Raw genomic sequence first — 12,899 nt, 5'->3', positions numbered from 1 at the left:
CAATTTCATTTCAAAGGGCACATCCTATGAGATTGGGGGCTTCCAAAGGGCTGTCTTGTTTCTAGGGGGTGTGTCTTTCTGCTGGAGTTTGAACTGGTATTTAAGGGACAGGACTGTGTACTATCTAAAGGATTCAAAACTCAGGAGGGAGGATGGATGTGTCTCTATTTAGGACTCCTTCCTCAGTTGGGGATCCCCACCCTATCCCCAGAAATCAAGGATCAGAAAATGAGACGCAGTGACTGCTAGGGTAAGGTTTATTTGGGACCTGGAGACATTGGGGAAAGAAGGGGGTGAGGCCAAAGCTCACTTCCCGGGAACCCCCTAGCCAAGTCCCCCCTTCCCTTTGGGGTTGGAACACAAACCAACAGAGATGGAGAGACTGAGAGGTGCTACAGTAGAGGGGGAGAGAACCCTGTGTCCACCACCCACCTTCCACTCAGAGGAATTCAGGGGATGAGGAACGATGTGAACCAGTCCACTCTATGGGAAGAGGGAGGCTTGTCTGCCCTATTCACTCTAAGGAGGGTGGGGTGCAGTCCACACCTAGACCAGCCCATTCCATGTGGACAGGGGTGTGTGCATGTGGATCAGTCCATCCTACTGGGCAGGGGGATTTCAGACCAGTCTATTCTAGAGTTTGAGGGTGGGGAAGATCGTTAGGGTCGATCTATTCTGCAGTGGGGAGGGAGACCTAATTTGGGGGGTAGTTATGGGGTATCTACCCTGGTCCTCTTTCAGCATAGGGAATGAAATGGAGGAAAGGCAGATATTGGCTATATCCATTTTCTGGGGGGCACCAGTGACTGGTGAGTAACACTTGGAGAGAACCTAGGAAAATTCAGGAACATGGTCCCTCCACATTCTCCAGATCAAGGTCATTGGGAATGATGGCTCTCGGGAGTGAGCAGTCTTCCCTTTGGGGAGGGGTGCTCATCATTTATTACTTGGGCCCTCAAGATGAGAGGTACTTGTGGAGACACATTTAGACACATTTCTCATTCCTAGGTCCCAGCGTCTTAGGGACCTATTGATTTAGGGTTGCCCTGCTATTCTAGGGGCCCCAGGCTCCAGAAGTCTCTCCCTAGATTTGGGGCCCCCAACGTTATATCCTTGGATTCCCCACCCCCCAGCTGAAGAGTCTCTGCTTTTGCTTGTGGTCCCCCAGCTCAGGGGCCTGCGTGGATATTTGGCGACCTCCTTCTCTCCAGCCAGGATCCTCTCCTTCCAGGGCCTGTGTCTGGATTTGGAGGGCTGGGGTCCCCTGGCCCATGTCCCGAGTCCGGACATGGAGTGGAGGTCAGGACACAGCCCCGCGGTGTCAGTCCATGCCCCGGTGCAGCTTCAGGTGCCGGGAGAGGTTGCTGAGGGTGATGAAGCCCTTGCCACAAATGTGGCAGGGGAAGGGCCGCTCGGTGCCATGCAGCAGCCGGTGGCGCTTGAGGTAGCACTCGTGGCGGAAGAACTTGCCGCACTCCAGGCACGGGAACGGCTTCTCGCCCGTGTGCACGAGCACGTGCCGCTCCAGGTCACGTGGCGAGCGGAACAGCTTCTCACATTCAGAGCAGCCGAAGATCTTCTTGCCGCGGCCTGAGCCCGCAGCAGGCTCCCGGGACAACTGCTCGCGTTCTGGGGCCGCTGCCGCCACCTCCGCACCGCCGCCCTCGCCGTGGCTTACCCGTCGATGCTCCTCCAGGGCGGCCAGAGCCCCGTACAGCGCCCCGCAGTGCCCGCAGCCGTAGGTGGCCGGGCCCGAGTGCGCCTCCAGGTGGCTGGCCAGGGCCGCAGCCGACGCGAAGAAGGTCCCGCAGTCGCACTGATATAGGGTGTCTTCCGACGGCTCGGCTGCTGCCGCTGGCGCAGGGGCCTCACCGCCACCCTCGGGGAGCAGCCCCCCCAGTTCGGGCACACCGCCCCCCGCGGGGCCCAGGAGCAGCACGCCGTCCCAAGCTGGTGGCGCGTCGCCCGCCTCCTTCACGGCACCCGCCTCGCAGATCTTCTCTTGCCCAGCGCCTGCCCCTGGGGCCCAGGCCTGCGAGGCGGGCACGCCAGCACCCTGCAGGTCATGTGTTAGCTTGTGCCGCTCCAGCAGCGCGGGCGCGTTGAAGTCACGCTCGCAGCGTGGGCACTTGAAGGGCTTCACGTCTGTGTGCGCAGCCCAATGGGCTGCCAGCTCGCGGCCATGGTCGAACCGCCGTGCACAGGCACCGCACGCAAATGGAGGCAAAGAGGCCGCTGCTGCAGCTGCCGCCTCCGCCAGACCCCAGCTGCCTGGGCCCGTGCCCGCCCCCTCTGGACCCTCTCCACCGCTGGCCCCAGCACCCCCGCACACCGAGCAGGGGCCCACATTGCAGCAGACGGAGCAGGGTGCGCTCAAGGCGGGCAGCCCCGGGCCAGGCTGCAGCGGAGATGGGAGCACCCCTCGATGCTGGCGCTTGAGGTGTCGGCCAAGGCTGGAGCGCGAGGAGAAGCGGAGCTCACAGACCAGGCAGCAGTAGGGCTTCTCACCAGTGTGGACGACCTGGGAACACGGGAGGAAGAACACAGCATCAGGGGTGAGTATCTCACCTACACAACAGATGACTAGCCTCCCAGAGGGATGTGGTGCAAGTGACAGGGCCATCATGTAGGAGAAACCCCTGGACTCTGGCTTTGGGCCACACTGGCATCCTTTCAGTTGTCAAAAGGCCAAATCCCTGCCAAACTGAGAACCCTGGGGGAAAATGCTCATCCCTCAGGCTGTTCCTAACACTCATTTCCAACAAACCCACCTAAGGAGTTGTGACTCATTGGAAACATGGTTAAGAACTAGGGCTCTGGGCATTGGCAGATCTGTGTTCAAAACCCAGCTCTGCCTTCTATTCTTTGCCATGCCTTAGGCAAGTGACTTCACATTTCAGGCCTCTGCTTCTCTCCTCTGCAAAATGAGCACAATAAGGCAGAGCTGGGTATCTCACAGGGGATAGGGTGGAATCAGCACTAAACAACCACTCAATTCCATGGGAACCAAAATTGCTATTAACAATTTTTCTGTGGTGTCCAAGTGTTGTCCTCTAAACCGGTGTGTATACTGGGGGGAGGTGAGAAGGGCTTTCATAATCACCTGGGTGGAAAGTGGCTTTTTAAGGTAAACGTTGAACCATTTAGAACACAATCATCCAAAAGAACTTTCTGCAGAGAAGGAAATGCACTGTCCAATATGGCAGCTACTAGCCACATGCAGTTATTGAGACCTGAAATGTGGTGTGACTGAAGAACTGAGTTTTACACTTAGTTAATTTAAATCAAGATCACCACCTGTAGCTAACAGCTACCATAGTGGAGTCAGCGACGCCAGCCCTGGTGTGGGGACCCACTAATTGGTAATGTCTGCCTGGAGGCCTGTGCGTAGGACAGTGAGACTAGATGTGAAAAGATGTAGTGCTTGATTAGTAATGTCTACCAGGGGCATGGAACTGAAGAAGGAATGGTGAGTACTATCGTTTGCCATTCTGGGTTATGCTGACCCCAGATCCTTTATCAGTACTGTTCTCACTGCCTTCAATGCTCTTTTCAATGGCAGGCCCTTTATCCTGTCTCGGTTTCTCTGTCAGCTCCTTTGAAATCCTTTTCTGAATCTAACCCCCTTGCAGAGCTCATGGTTTCTGTCATACTCAGCATCTGCATCTAACTGGGGTGTTATTTGTCTCCCTACCAGATAGGGACAAGGAAGATAGGGGCCATATTGGTTTTGCTCGCAGCTGTATTTCCAGGGGCTGACTGCCTCCCTGGCCTTCCCCTGAGGCACACTTTCTTCTAGTCCTCTGTGCTCCAGCCATACTGGCCTTTCTCCAGTTCCTCAAAAGCCTGCCTTGCTTCCTTGAAAGTTCACATACTGTTCTCTGGACCTAGAAAGCTCTTTCCCTACCCCTCACCATCTCTTCTTCTGATTAGTGCCTCCTTGTTCTTCAGAGGCAGCCCAGTCATGACCTGTTTCTCAGGAAGACACCCCTGACCCCATCCCCAATCCAGACTACTGCAGACCTTTTTTTTTTTTGTAGAGACAGAGTTTCACTTTATCGCCCTCAGTAGAGTGCCGTGGCGTCACACAGCTCACAGCAACCTCCAACTCCTGGGCCTAGGCAATTTTCCTGCCTCAGCCTCCCGAGTAGCTGGGACTACAGGCGCCCGCCACAACGCCCAGCTATTTTTTTGTTGCAGTTTGGCCGGGGCCGGGTTTGAACCTGCCACCCTCGGTATATGGGGCCAGCGCCCTGCTCACTGAGCCACAGGCGCCGCCCCAGACCTTTTTTTTATGTTGGCCTCAGGATGCTGCTACCCTTTATCTTCACATGTCTCAGTTGCAACCTAATCTAATTGATTCCCCCACTAGGCTGGTGGCTCTGGGAGGTCATAAAATATGAGTAGATTGTGTCATTTTGTCTCTGTTTCCTCTCCCCAGTGTAGCACTGTGCCTGTATACAGGGGCTCATTACATGGTTTGGTGGGATTATAACCTACTATTGGGCAGGAGTGAGGCTTCATCATATGAAATGGATGCACAGGCTGGACATGAGGGAGAGAGACAGGTTAAAAACACCACTTGGGGCCATCAGGATGTGAGGTCCTGAACCAAGGATGATAACACGGCAACAGAAAGGCACAAGACCATCAATAAATACCAGGCTTTACTACTTACCCTTGTTTTGTGAGTGTCTGGCACACGGACACGGGGTAACCCAGCCGATCCCTGCCTTCCACACTGTTCCACGCTCAGTCCACCCCAACCACAGAGTTAATCTCCCATAGCTTCCTTGAACACACCAAGCTCCTTCCCACCTCAGGGCCTCCTCACCTGCTGTTCCCTCTGCCTGAGACTCCTCATGATTCAAGTCTCAATTCAACTATCACTCAGCCCTGACCCTCCCCACTCTCCACTATGTCTGACGTAGTGCATACTTCCCCCCTCTTTACTCCTAACTATCGATTTCTTTAATTTCCTCCCCAATACTTCTCCCTTTCCAGAACATTTTTGCCTGCATATTTGCTTTCTTGTTTGGCATCTGTTTAGCTACTAACCACCTCCAAAGGAATATAATTTCTCTGAAGCATGGACTTTATTGATTTAACCTTAGCATTCAACTAGTAATCTCTGAATAAAGGAAATAAGCATACACCTGATAAACCTACTTTTAAAAATTGTTAAGGAAGGAGGCACACAAGATGGGGGGGTGGGCATTAGCAGGACATGGGAGAGGGAGGAGCACATAAATTGGGCAAGTTTACTGTGAAGGTTCTAGCTCATGGATTTATGGTGACCAAAAGAAATACCTCATGCTTTGATTGGTCAGAGTACTTTGGCAGGAAGGAAGAAAAACAGATTTTCTAAGGGGAGGAGGTGGGTGAGCGGCCTTGGGCCAGCTTTATTTTGCTCAGAGCAAGGAGGGGGGCAGCCTGGGGCAGCCAGAGGGGCTCACCTGGTGGTGCAGCAGGCCGGTGGAGTCGCGGAACCCCTTGGGGCAGGCAGAGCAGCGGTAGGGCCGCTCACCTGTGTGGGAGCGCAGGTGGTTGGCCAGGTTGAAGCTATGCTTGAAGCCCTTGCCGCAGCGTGGACACGCGTGGGGTTTGAGCGCCGTGTGCCTGGCGAAGTGACGCCGCAGGTCTGAGCGGTAGCGGAAGCTCTTGCCACACTCACTGCAGTGAAATGGGACTCGGGGGGCAGTGGCTGCGGGCGGTGCTGGTGCTGGGGTCGGGGCGGGGGCCGTGGGAGCTGGCAGCAGGGCGTCATCCATGGTGGCAGGGAATGTAGTAGGGGGGTTCTTTCTGGAGTGGGGAGGAGACAGATGAGCAGGTGAGGGGGTCACCTCCCCATCAGCCCTCCCCTCCCAGGCTCCTTGAGCTCACAGATCCCCCCTTCCGCACCCACCTGGGAGAAAATCCCCCTGCTAAGGTACACTTGCCCCTTGGAGCCATTCATTGTTCATTAAGCTCCTTTTACTCTCTTACAGACCCTTCTCCCGCTTCTCCACTCATCTGTTAATCTTTTTAATCATTTTCCAGTTACTTCCACTCCACTAACGGTTTTTAAGCCTCTTTCCCTCTGTGAATATTTTTCTGCTCCTCTCTAAGCCCCTCCCACTCATGCGTAGGCCCATCTACTCCTTTCTAAGTCCTTGTACTCTTTGCCAAGCCCCTTCTCCTTCAAAGGCCCTCTCACTTACCCTCCTGGGAGGGTAAAGATTTGGGGCTAAGCACACTGGGGCTTCCTTCCAGGGAGCCTAGAACTAGTTCTGTAACCTCAGACAAAGCCAACTAAAACTCTTTACTTCTGCAAAATCGTAATAATAATAGTACCTACCTCATAGAGTGGTAGTGAAGTTTAAGCAAAATGGTGGCAGAGTGTGCTATGTGGTTACTTAAGCCAGTGCACAACAAAGCCTCCACAGGGAGGCTGTTCTGACCACTACTATCCTTTAAGTTCTTCCTGGTTTCGTCTTTTAGTCGCACCATATTTTCCAAGTTGACTTCTCTAAGCCCCCCTCTGCTCCGCTAAGACCCACCTCCAAGCCCCACTCAATTGTTCCTAGAAAAAAGCCCCATCCTTTCCAAGACCCCCCTCCACTCGACTGGTGTCATCTTCTCAGATCTTTCTTGGCTCTTTACCAAGTCCCTCCCCAGCCCTCCAAGCCTTCATAATAAAAATCTGATAGTTTCACTAAAGCCCAGAGAATTACACACTAATCCCCACGCCCTCACTATGCCCACCCACTTTCTCTAAGCCACACCCAAACTTCTAAGTTTCTCCAGCCTGTTTCCTGAGCCCCAGTTCCCCACTAAGCCTTAATGAGGTTCCTTGCACTCTTCAATCTAGAGCCCTCCACTACTAGAGCCACGCCCCTTTAAAGCCTCACCCTTGTCCAAGCTCCTCCCCTTTCTACCAACAGACTTTCTACTAAGCTCCTCCCATTTCCACCTTAAGCCCCGCCCAAATAAGGCTCCTCCCAGCCCTTGCCCCACACCAACTGCCACTAAACCCCGCCTCCTTCCCCACCTTACAGCTTACAGAGTTGCCCCCCCACATCCCCAGTCAGCTTCAAGACCCGGGCCCCAAGAGCCGGCCTTTTGTGCCCCTCCCCCTGAGCCTAAAAGGTGCGGCCCCTGGCGCCTGAGGCGGGGGCAGGTCGGGCGAGCCCTGGGGCCAGACTAGTCCACCTCGCTCTTAGGGAGCGGAGGTCCTGGAGACCTGGGGCGGCTTCGGGAAGCCAGGGAAGTCAGTAGCTTTCCTCTTTAATTACTTACACCTCCCTCTGGGCGCCGACATTTTGGGCTGCGGGGGTAGCGTCACTTCCACCCAGGGGGCCCCTCGACTTCCGCCTCGGCTCACTAACCGCCCCCCCCACGCACACCCCCTTTCTCCCGCCCTCTCGGCTCTCCTCCCTACCCCCCGCCCTTCTCCCTCTTTCCCTTCCTCTTCCTAGCCCTGAAGGTTGAAGAAGCCATACTGGAACCATCTTGAGTGAGGGCAGAGGGAATGGGCGGGTCTTAGGGTTACGCCCGACGCCATACGGACTAAGGGCAAGGATCTCAAGAGAGCGTGAATCTTCTTTACTCTTTGCGTTAGAGAATGCTAACGTAGTTGAGAGCAAATACGATTCCGTTATTGCAGCCTCCAACTCCTCCTGGACATTTTGTAGGGTTGCATCAGGAGAAAAGATAAATCAAAGTGCGCCAATTCCAATATACGGATAAGACCAGGCACCATTTTATCCATTTAACCCTCCATGGGGCTTTGAAGCCTGTCAGGAGCCATGTTAGTTACGGGCAACGAGCAGCCATTTGCCCGTTTCTCATCCTTTTGGTACCTGTCTTTGATCCGGTCATTGGCTGGGTGCTTTGTGAGAGAAAAGGCATTTTGATGTGGTTGGAGATGTGGTGTTGGGTTATTTCCCACTGGAGGCAAACTGTAGCGATTGGTGCGCAGGCACTCTTTGCCTGCACGGAGTTGACCGGTCATTAGGACCCAGGGCAGCCCCTTTGTTTCCCGTGGGCGAGCGGGCAAGCCAGGGTAGGGAAGGGAGGGGCCGGCAGGCGTCCGCACCAAGGGGCGGGGCCGGCCCCGCGCGCCGCCGCCGAGGGGCAGGGCCCCCTCACCCCCGCCTTTTCCCTCTCTCCGGCCCTGTCGCCCCCCGCGCGCGCGCGCACACTCGCGAGCCCAGGCGACATGCAAATGAGGTACCCGAGAGGCGGAGGGCCTGGGCCGGGGGAGGGAGGGGAGGCCGGGGCCGCGCGCTCCTGGAGCGCGCCCCCCAACACCTGTTCCTTCTGCCGCGCTCGCCCGAGAGCTCGAGCGCGCCGACCTCGCGCCCCGCCAAGCCGGCACAGGCGCGTGCGCGCGCGCAGACCCCCTTCCTGGCAGCCTCACGCGCGGTCCCCGGGCTGCTCATTGGCCGCCGCCCCCGCAGGGCCCGCCCAGCACGCGGGCTTCGCTGCTCCGGGGCCGAGTGGCACGCCTGCCACCCGGGGGGGTGGGGGGGTCGGTGGGAGGAGGTGGGAGAAGAGGGTCGAGGGACCAAGCTCTCCCTTCCCTCCGTTCCGGAGACCCGGCTTCTGGTTTAGGTTTCCCCACGGGAGTGAACCGTGTGATCGTGGAGAGGTGGTTACCCCTCTCTGGAACTCTGTGTATATGACTGTTAACAAGGGAGTGCAAGGGACCCCTGCTGTACTTGTGCCTCCTCCTCCCCCTCTTAACGCCCCATTCCCAAGCTCCCGGTTTTTTAGTAAGTACTGGAAAGACAAGGATGGTGGTGGGAGTTTATTGGACACTTACTATACACCAGGCCGCGTGCTCAGGGCATTTTGAAGCCCTTTACCTCATTTGATTTTCCTGATATCCCTGGTATATACATCGTACAGAGACAGACTGGCTCAGAGAGGCAAGTCTCCTGTTGGGGGACTTGCTAATTATTGGCAGCACTCTTTTCAAATCCGGTACTGAAAGACCTGATTTCCCCCTGTCTCCTTGGGTGCATTTCTTTTCCTTTCCAGGACCATTGGAGTTAGTAAGGCCTGGTTCAAATCTTGCTTCTGCCACTTACCGGCAGAGGGAACTCAGGCAACTGACTTGGATTTCCAGTGCCTCGGTTTCCCCATTTTGAAAAATGGGAAGGTGTCCCCTTATTCAGAGCTGTGGTGCAAGGCTTATAATGCTAATAATGGTTAATGCTCCTAAAAGATCCTGTTTATGAACACAGTCTGTTTTATTCTCAAGGTATGCTTGGGCGAGTTGGTAGAATTATGAGTTCTATTTGGCAAGATGTTTAACTGAGGCTCGGAGAGGTGAACACTTTGCCCAGGGCCACACAGAGAATAAGTGACAGACTCAGGATCTGAAGTCAGGATATTTGACTCCAGAGCCCAGACTTTTAACAACTTGTATGTATTCCTCATCCAGGAATGAGCTTCAAATATCAGCTAGAATTAGTCCCCTTTTTTCCAGTTCTGAACTCCTTCCCTATTTTTGTCAATCAGAAGGAAGGGTCAAGGGCCTTTCTGAGGCCTCTATGGCTCTGGAGTTTGATTGGCTTTGTTTCCACCATCACATTAGTGGCCTGCACCTCAGTTGGACTCTATCCAGCCTAGAAAGTTTTTCTTTATTTCATCTCATGTTGACCTTGAACTTCTAGATCCAGGAGAAGGGTTAGGGAGGCATGGGGGACACCTGTAGAGCTCAGGGCAGTGCTTGCTTACCAACTGGTAAGAATCATCTCACTGTTTTACTCACCTGCAGGGTTGTAATTGTGTCTCTGAGTTAATGCCAACCATGTCTAGGTCCAAAGAATTGGCGAGAGGAACAGGCGAGGTGTTGGGGGACACGGGGTACTCTAGACCCTCTGGGCACTGACTCTGCCCCTCTCTCCTCTTAGCTGGCAGCAGTGCCCAGACCCAAGCCCCCCCACTGCTCAATGGACACCCCCAGCCCAGACCCGTTGCCTTCGCCTTTGCCCAGGGAGGAAGAGAAACCTCTGGCCTTACCTCCTCCTGTTCCCCGGGGCCGCCGAGGCCGACGTCCTGGGGGGGCCACCTCCTCCAACCGGACGCTCAAAGCCTCCCTCTCTTGCAAGCGGGGCCGCTCTTCCAAGACAAGGCAGGAGCCCCCGCTGGCGCAGGGAGTGACAGCCCCTGTGGGCAGCAGTGGTGGCAGCGACCTCCTGTTGATCGATGATCAGGGTGTGCCCTATACAGTCTCTGAAGGGTCAGCAGCAGGTGGGCCTGAGGGCTCTGGCACCAAGAAGGCCCCACACTTCTGCCCAGTGTGCCTGCGGGCCTTCCCCTACCTCTCCGACCTAGAGCGCCACAGCATCTCGCACTCAGAGCTGAAGCCACATCAGTGCCAGGATTGCGGCAAGACCTTCAAGCGGTCCAGCCACCTGCGGCGGCACTGCAACATCCATGCCGGCCTGCGGCCCTTCCGCTGCCCGCTCTGCCCCCGCCGATTCCGAGAGGCGGGTGAACTGGCTCACCACCACCGCATTCACTCCGGGGAGCGCCCATACCAGTGCCCGGTCTGCCGGCTTCGCTTTACAGAGGCCAACACGCTCCGGCGCCATGCCAAACGCAAGCACCCGGAGGCCATGGGGGTACCCATGTATCCCCCGGACCCAGGGCCTGAACCACCGTGGGATGACGAGGGCATCCCGGCTACAACAGGGGTCGATGAAGAGGAGCCGGAGGGGAAGGATCCAGCCTGATCCACGCCGGCATCTCCCGCTCCCCGAGCCAGGTTTAGAGCTAGGAGTTAGGCTGGTGTTGGGCCTGAGGAAGGAGGCCGGGGCACTTTTGTTTTTGGTGTTCTTGCGGTCGTGGGAGGGGGCAGAGGTTGGGTCCTTAACCTTCTGGGTCCTGCTGCCTTCTGCCCCCTTCTCCCGGACTAACAGGCCCTTGGAGGCAGGGGCTCTGGAAATAAATCTCTGCCTACTGGCTTCCTGTGTGTGGTGTGTTCAGTGATCGTACCGCATGACTTTGCCTTCAGGGGTCTTCAAACTTTTTAAACAGGGGGCCAGTTCACTGTCCTTCAGACCGTTAGAGGGCCGGACTATAGTTTAAAAAAAACAACAAAACTATGAACAAATTCCTATGCGCACTGCACATATCTTATTTTGAAGTAAAAAAACAAAACGGGAACATATACAATCACACCACCTCATGTGGCCCGCAGGCCGCAGTGAGAGGACCCCTGCTAGATGTTCTTCGGGATTTGAGAGGAGCCCACCTCATGTGTCTCATTAGTGTGGCGCCAAAAATGGTTTGAAGGACGCCCTTGCCCCTCCCCCATCTCCATGAGAACCCCAGGGTATAATTGTCCCTTGGTATACGTGCAGGAGATGGGTTCAACGACTCTGGTGTATTCCAAAATCCGCTCATATTCATGTACAGCAGTCAGCCCTGCGGAACCTGCTCTGGAAAAGTCTGCCCTGCGTATACATGGGTTTCACATCCCACGCACTGTTTTCTCCATTCACCTTTGGTTGAAAAAAATCGTCCTGTAAGCGGACCTGCACAATTCAAATCCCTGTTGTTAAAGGGTCTCTGCACTCCCAATAAATATCCAATCCAAGTAAAACATTAAATCTGCTATGCAAAGGTGACTGCAGGTCCGGCCCACTCTCCCCATCCCAGCCAAATTTGCAAATTCTGCTGCCAACATTTTTGCCCCATCTGTATGACCTGAGGTCCACTGGAAGGAAAAAACTGAGTTGAAGGTGTGAGCAAGACTAACAATTTCAGTAAGCTGTAGAGAGAAAAGGGGTGTGGCTTGGGGGCGGGGCTGAGACCCAAGAGCAAGGCTTATTGGGTGGTTAGGCCAGACGGGGCAGGAACGGGCTAAGAATGGGGTGGGGCTTAAAGAGGTTTAGGAGCTGGACGGCAGAAAGTGAGAGAGCAATTTAGAGGGAACCAGCAGAGTTCGTTTGGGGGCGGGACTGAAAAGGGGTTAGTTAGAGCAGGTTATGTAGATAGCACTGTTAGGATTGAGGTGTGAGTATACTACTACCCAGGTCAGTGGGAGAGAAGGAGGCATCACTAAAGGAAGTCCGAGAGAGAGAGAGAGAGAGAGAGAGAGAGAGAGAGAGAGAGAGAGAGACCTACCAAGAGGGACTGAACACGCTGGGCGCTGTGGCTAATGCCTGTAATCTTAGCACTCTGGGAGACCAAGATGGGTGGATTGCTTGAACTCACGAGTTGGAGACCAGCCTGAGCAAAAGTAAGCTCACGAGTTGGAGACCAGCCTGAGCAAAAGTAGGACGCTCCCCCCTCCTCCGTCTTAAAGCCGGGCATTGGGCGGGCTACTGTAGCCCAGCTACTTGGGAGGATCCTAGAGGCCAAGAGTTTGAGTTTGTTGTAAGCTATAATGACAGACACCATGGCACTCTACTGAGAGCGACAAAGTGAGACTCTGTCATAAAAAAAAAAGAAGAGGGACTGAACAATACTGGGCTTAGCTTGCTTAGCGTATGGATGAGATGGCTGCCAGGTTTATATGGTATATGAGAGGGGCAGTGCAAAGTGTGGAAGCAGTGGTTCTTAAAGTCAGCATGAATCAGAATCTCCCCAAGTGTATTTCAAACTCGGGTCCCCAGGCCCCGTCGCCATGGATTCTGTTCAGTAGACCTTAGCCAGGGAGCCGGATACTGACTGGTATTGGTGCTGCTGGTCTCCGAACTATAATTGGAGAACTACTGATTTAAGGGAATGCTTAGAGGCAGAACTATCCCATAAAAGTTATGAGGTAGGGCGGCGCCTGTGGCTCAGTGAACAGGGCGCCAGTCCCATATGCCGAGGGTGGCGGGTTCAAGCCCAGCCCCGGCCAAACTGCAACAAAAAAATAGCCGGGCGTTGTGGCGGGCGCCTGTAGTCCCAGCTAC

At 54.9% G+C, this 12,899-nt stretch overlaps 2 protein-coding genes across 3 annotated transcripts; one reads left to right on the top strand and one right to left on the bottom strand.

Moving 5' to 3' along the window:
* Positions 1-251: 251 nt before the first annotated feature.
* Positions 252-7,352, bottom strand: FIZ1 (FLT3 interacting zinc finger 1). Of its 2 annotated transcripts, none has more exons than XM_053607798.1 (3): positions 7,279-7,352; positions 5,457-5,802; positions 252-2,521 (listed from the first exon to the last, which is right to left on the bottom strand). In XM_053607798.1, the coding sequence occupies exons 2-3, from the start codon at positions 5,769-5,771 to the stop codon at positions 1,322-1,324; spliced, it is 1,515 nt and encodes a 504-aa protein (XP_053463773.1). In that variant the 5' UTR covers positions 5,772-5,802; positions 7,279-7,352; the 3' UTR covers positions 252-1,321. The 2 variants fall into 2 exon arrangements, with proteins under 2 accessions (XP_053463773.1, XP_053463772.1); XM_053607797.1 differs by lacking the exon at positions 7,279-7,352 and adding an exon at positions 6,338-7,267.
* A 709-nt stretch (positions 7,353-8,061) lies between these two features.
* On the top strand, positions 8,062-10,958 carry ZNF524 (zinc finger protein 524). Its single transcript, XM_053605993.1, has 2 exons — positions 8,062-8,211; positions 9,903-10,958. Exon 2 carries the CDS (start codon positions 9,942-9,944, stop codon positions 10,725-10,727), a length of 786 nt encoding a protein of 261 aa, XP_053461968.1. The 5' UTR covers positions 8,062-8,211; positions 9,903-9,941; the 3' UTR covers positions 10,728-10,958.
* The last annotated feature ends 1,941 nt before the right edge of the window (positions 10,959-12,899 follow it).

Source organism: Nycticebus coucang, chromosome 10 (assembly GCF_027406575.1).
Source record: "Nycticebus coucang isolate mNycCou1 chromosome 10, mNycCou1.pri, whole genome shotgun sequence".
Lineage (NCBI taxonomy): Eukaryota > Metazoa > Chordata > Mammalia > Primates > Lorisidae > Nycticebus > Nycticebus coucang.
This window is presented reverse-complemented; position numbering and strand designations above follow the sequence as displayed.

Coding starts and splice junctions, on each gene's coding strand:
- ZNF524 (XM_053605993.1), top strand. CDS start 9,942: ATGGACACCCCCAGCCCAGACCCGTTGCCTTCGCCTTTGCCCAGGGAG.
- FIZ1 (XM_053607797.1), bottom strand. CDS start 6,489: ATGGTGCGACTAAAAGACGAAACCAGGAAGAACTTAAAGGATAGTAGT. Junction 5,803..6,337: donor CTTCACTACCACTCTATGAG/GTAGGTACTATT, acceptor TCCCCACTCCAG/AAAGAACCCCCCTACTACAT. Junction 2,522..5,456: donor CCGGCCTGCTGCACCACCAG/GTGAGCCCCTCT, acceptor CCGTGTTCCCAG/GTCGTCCACACTGGTGAGAA.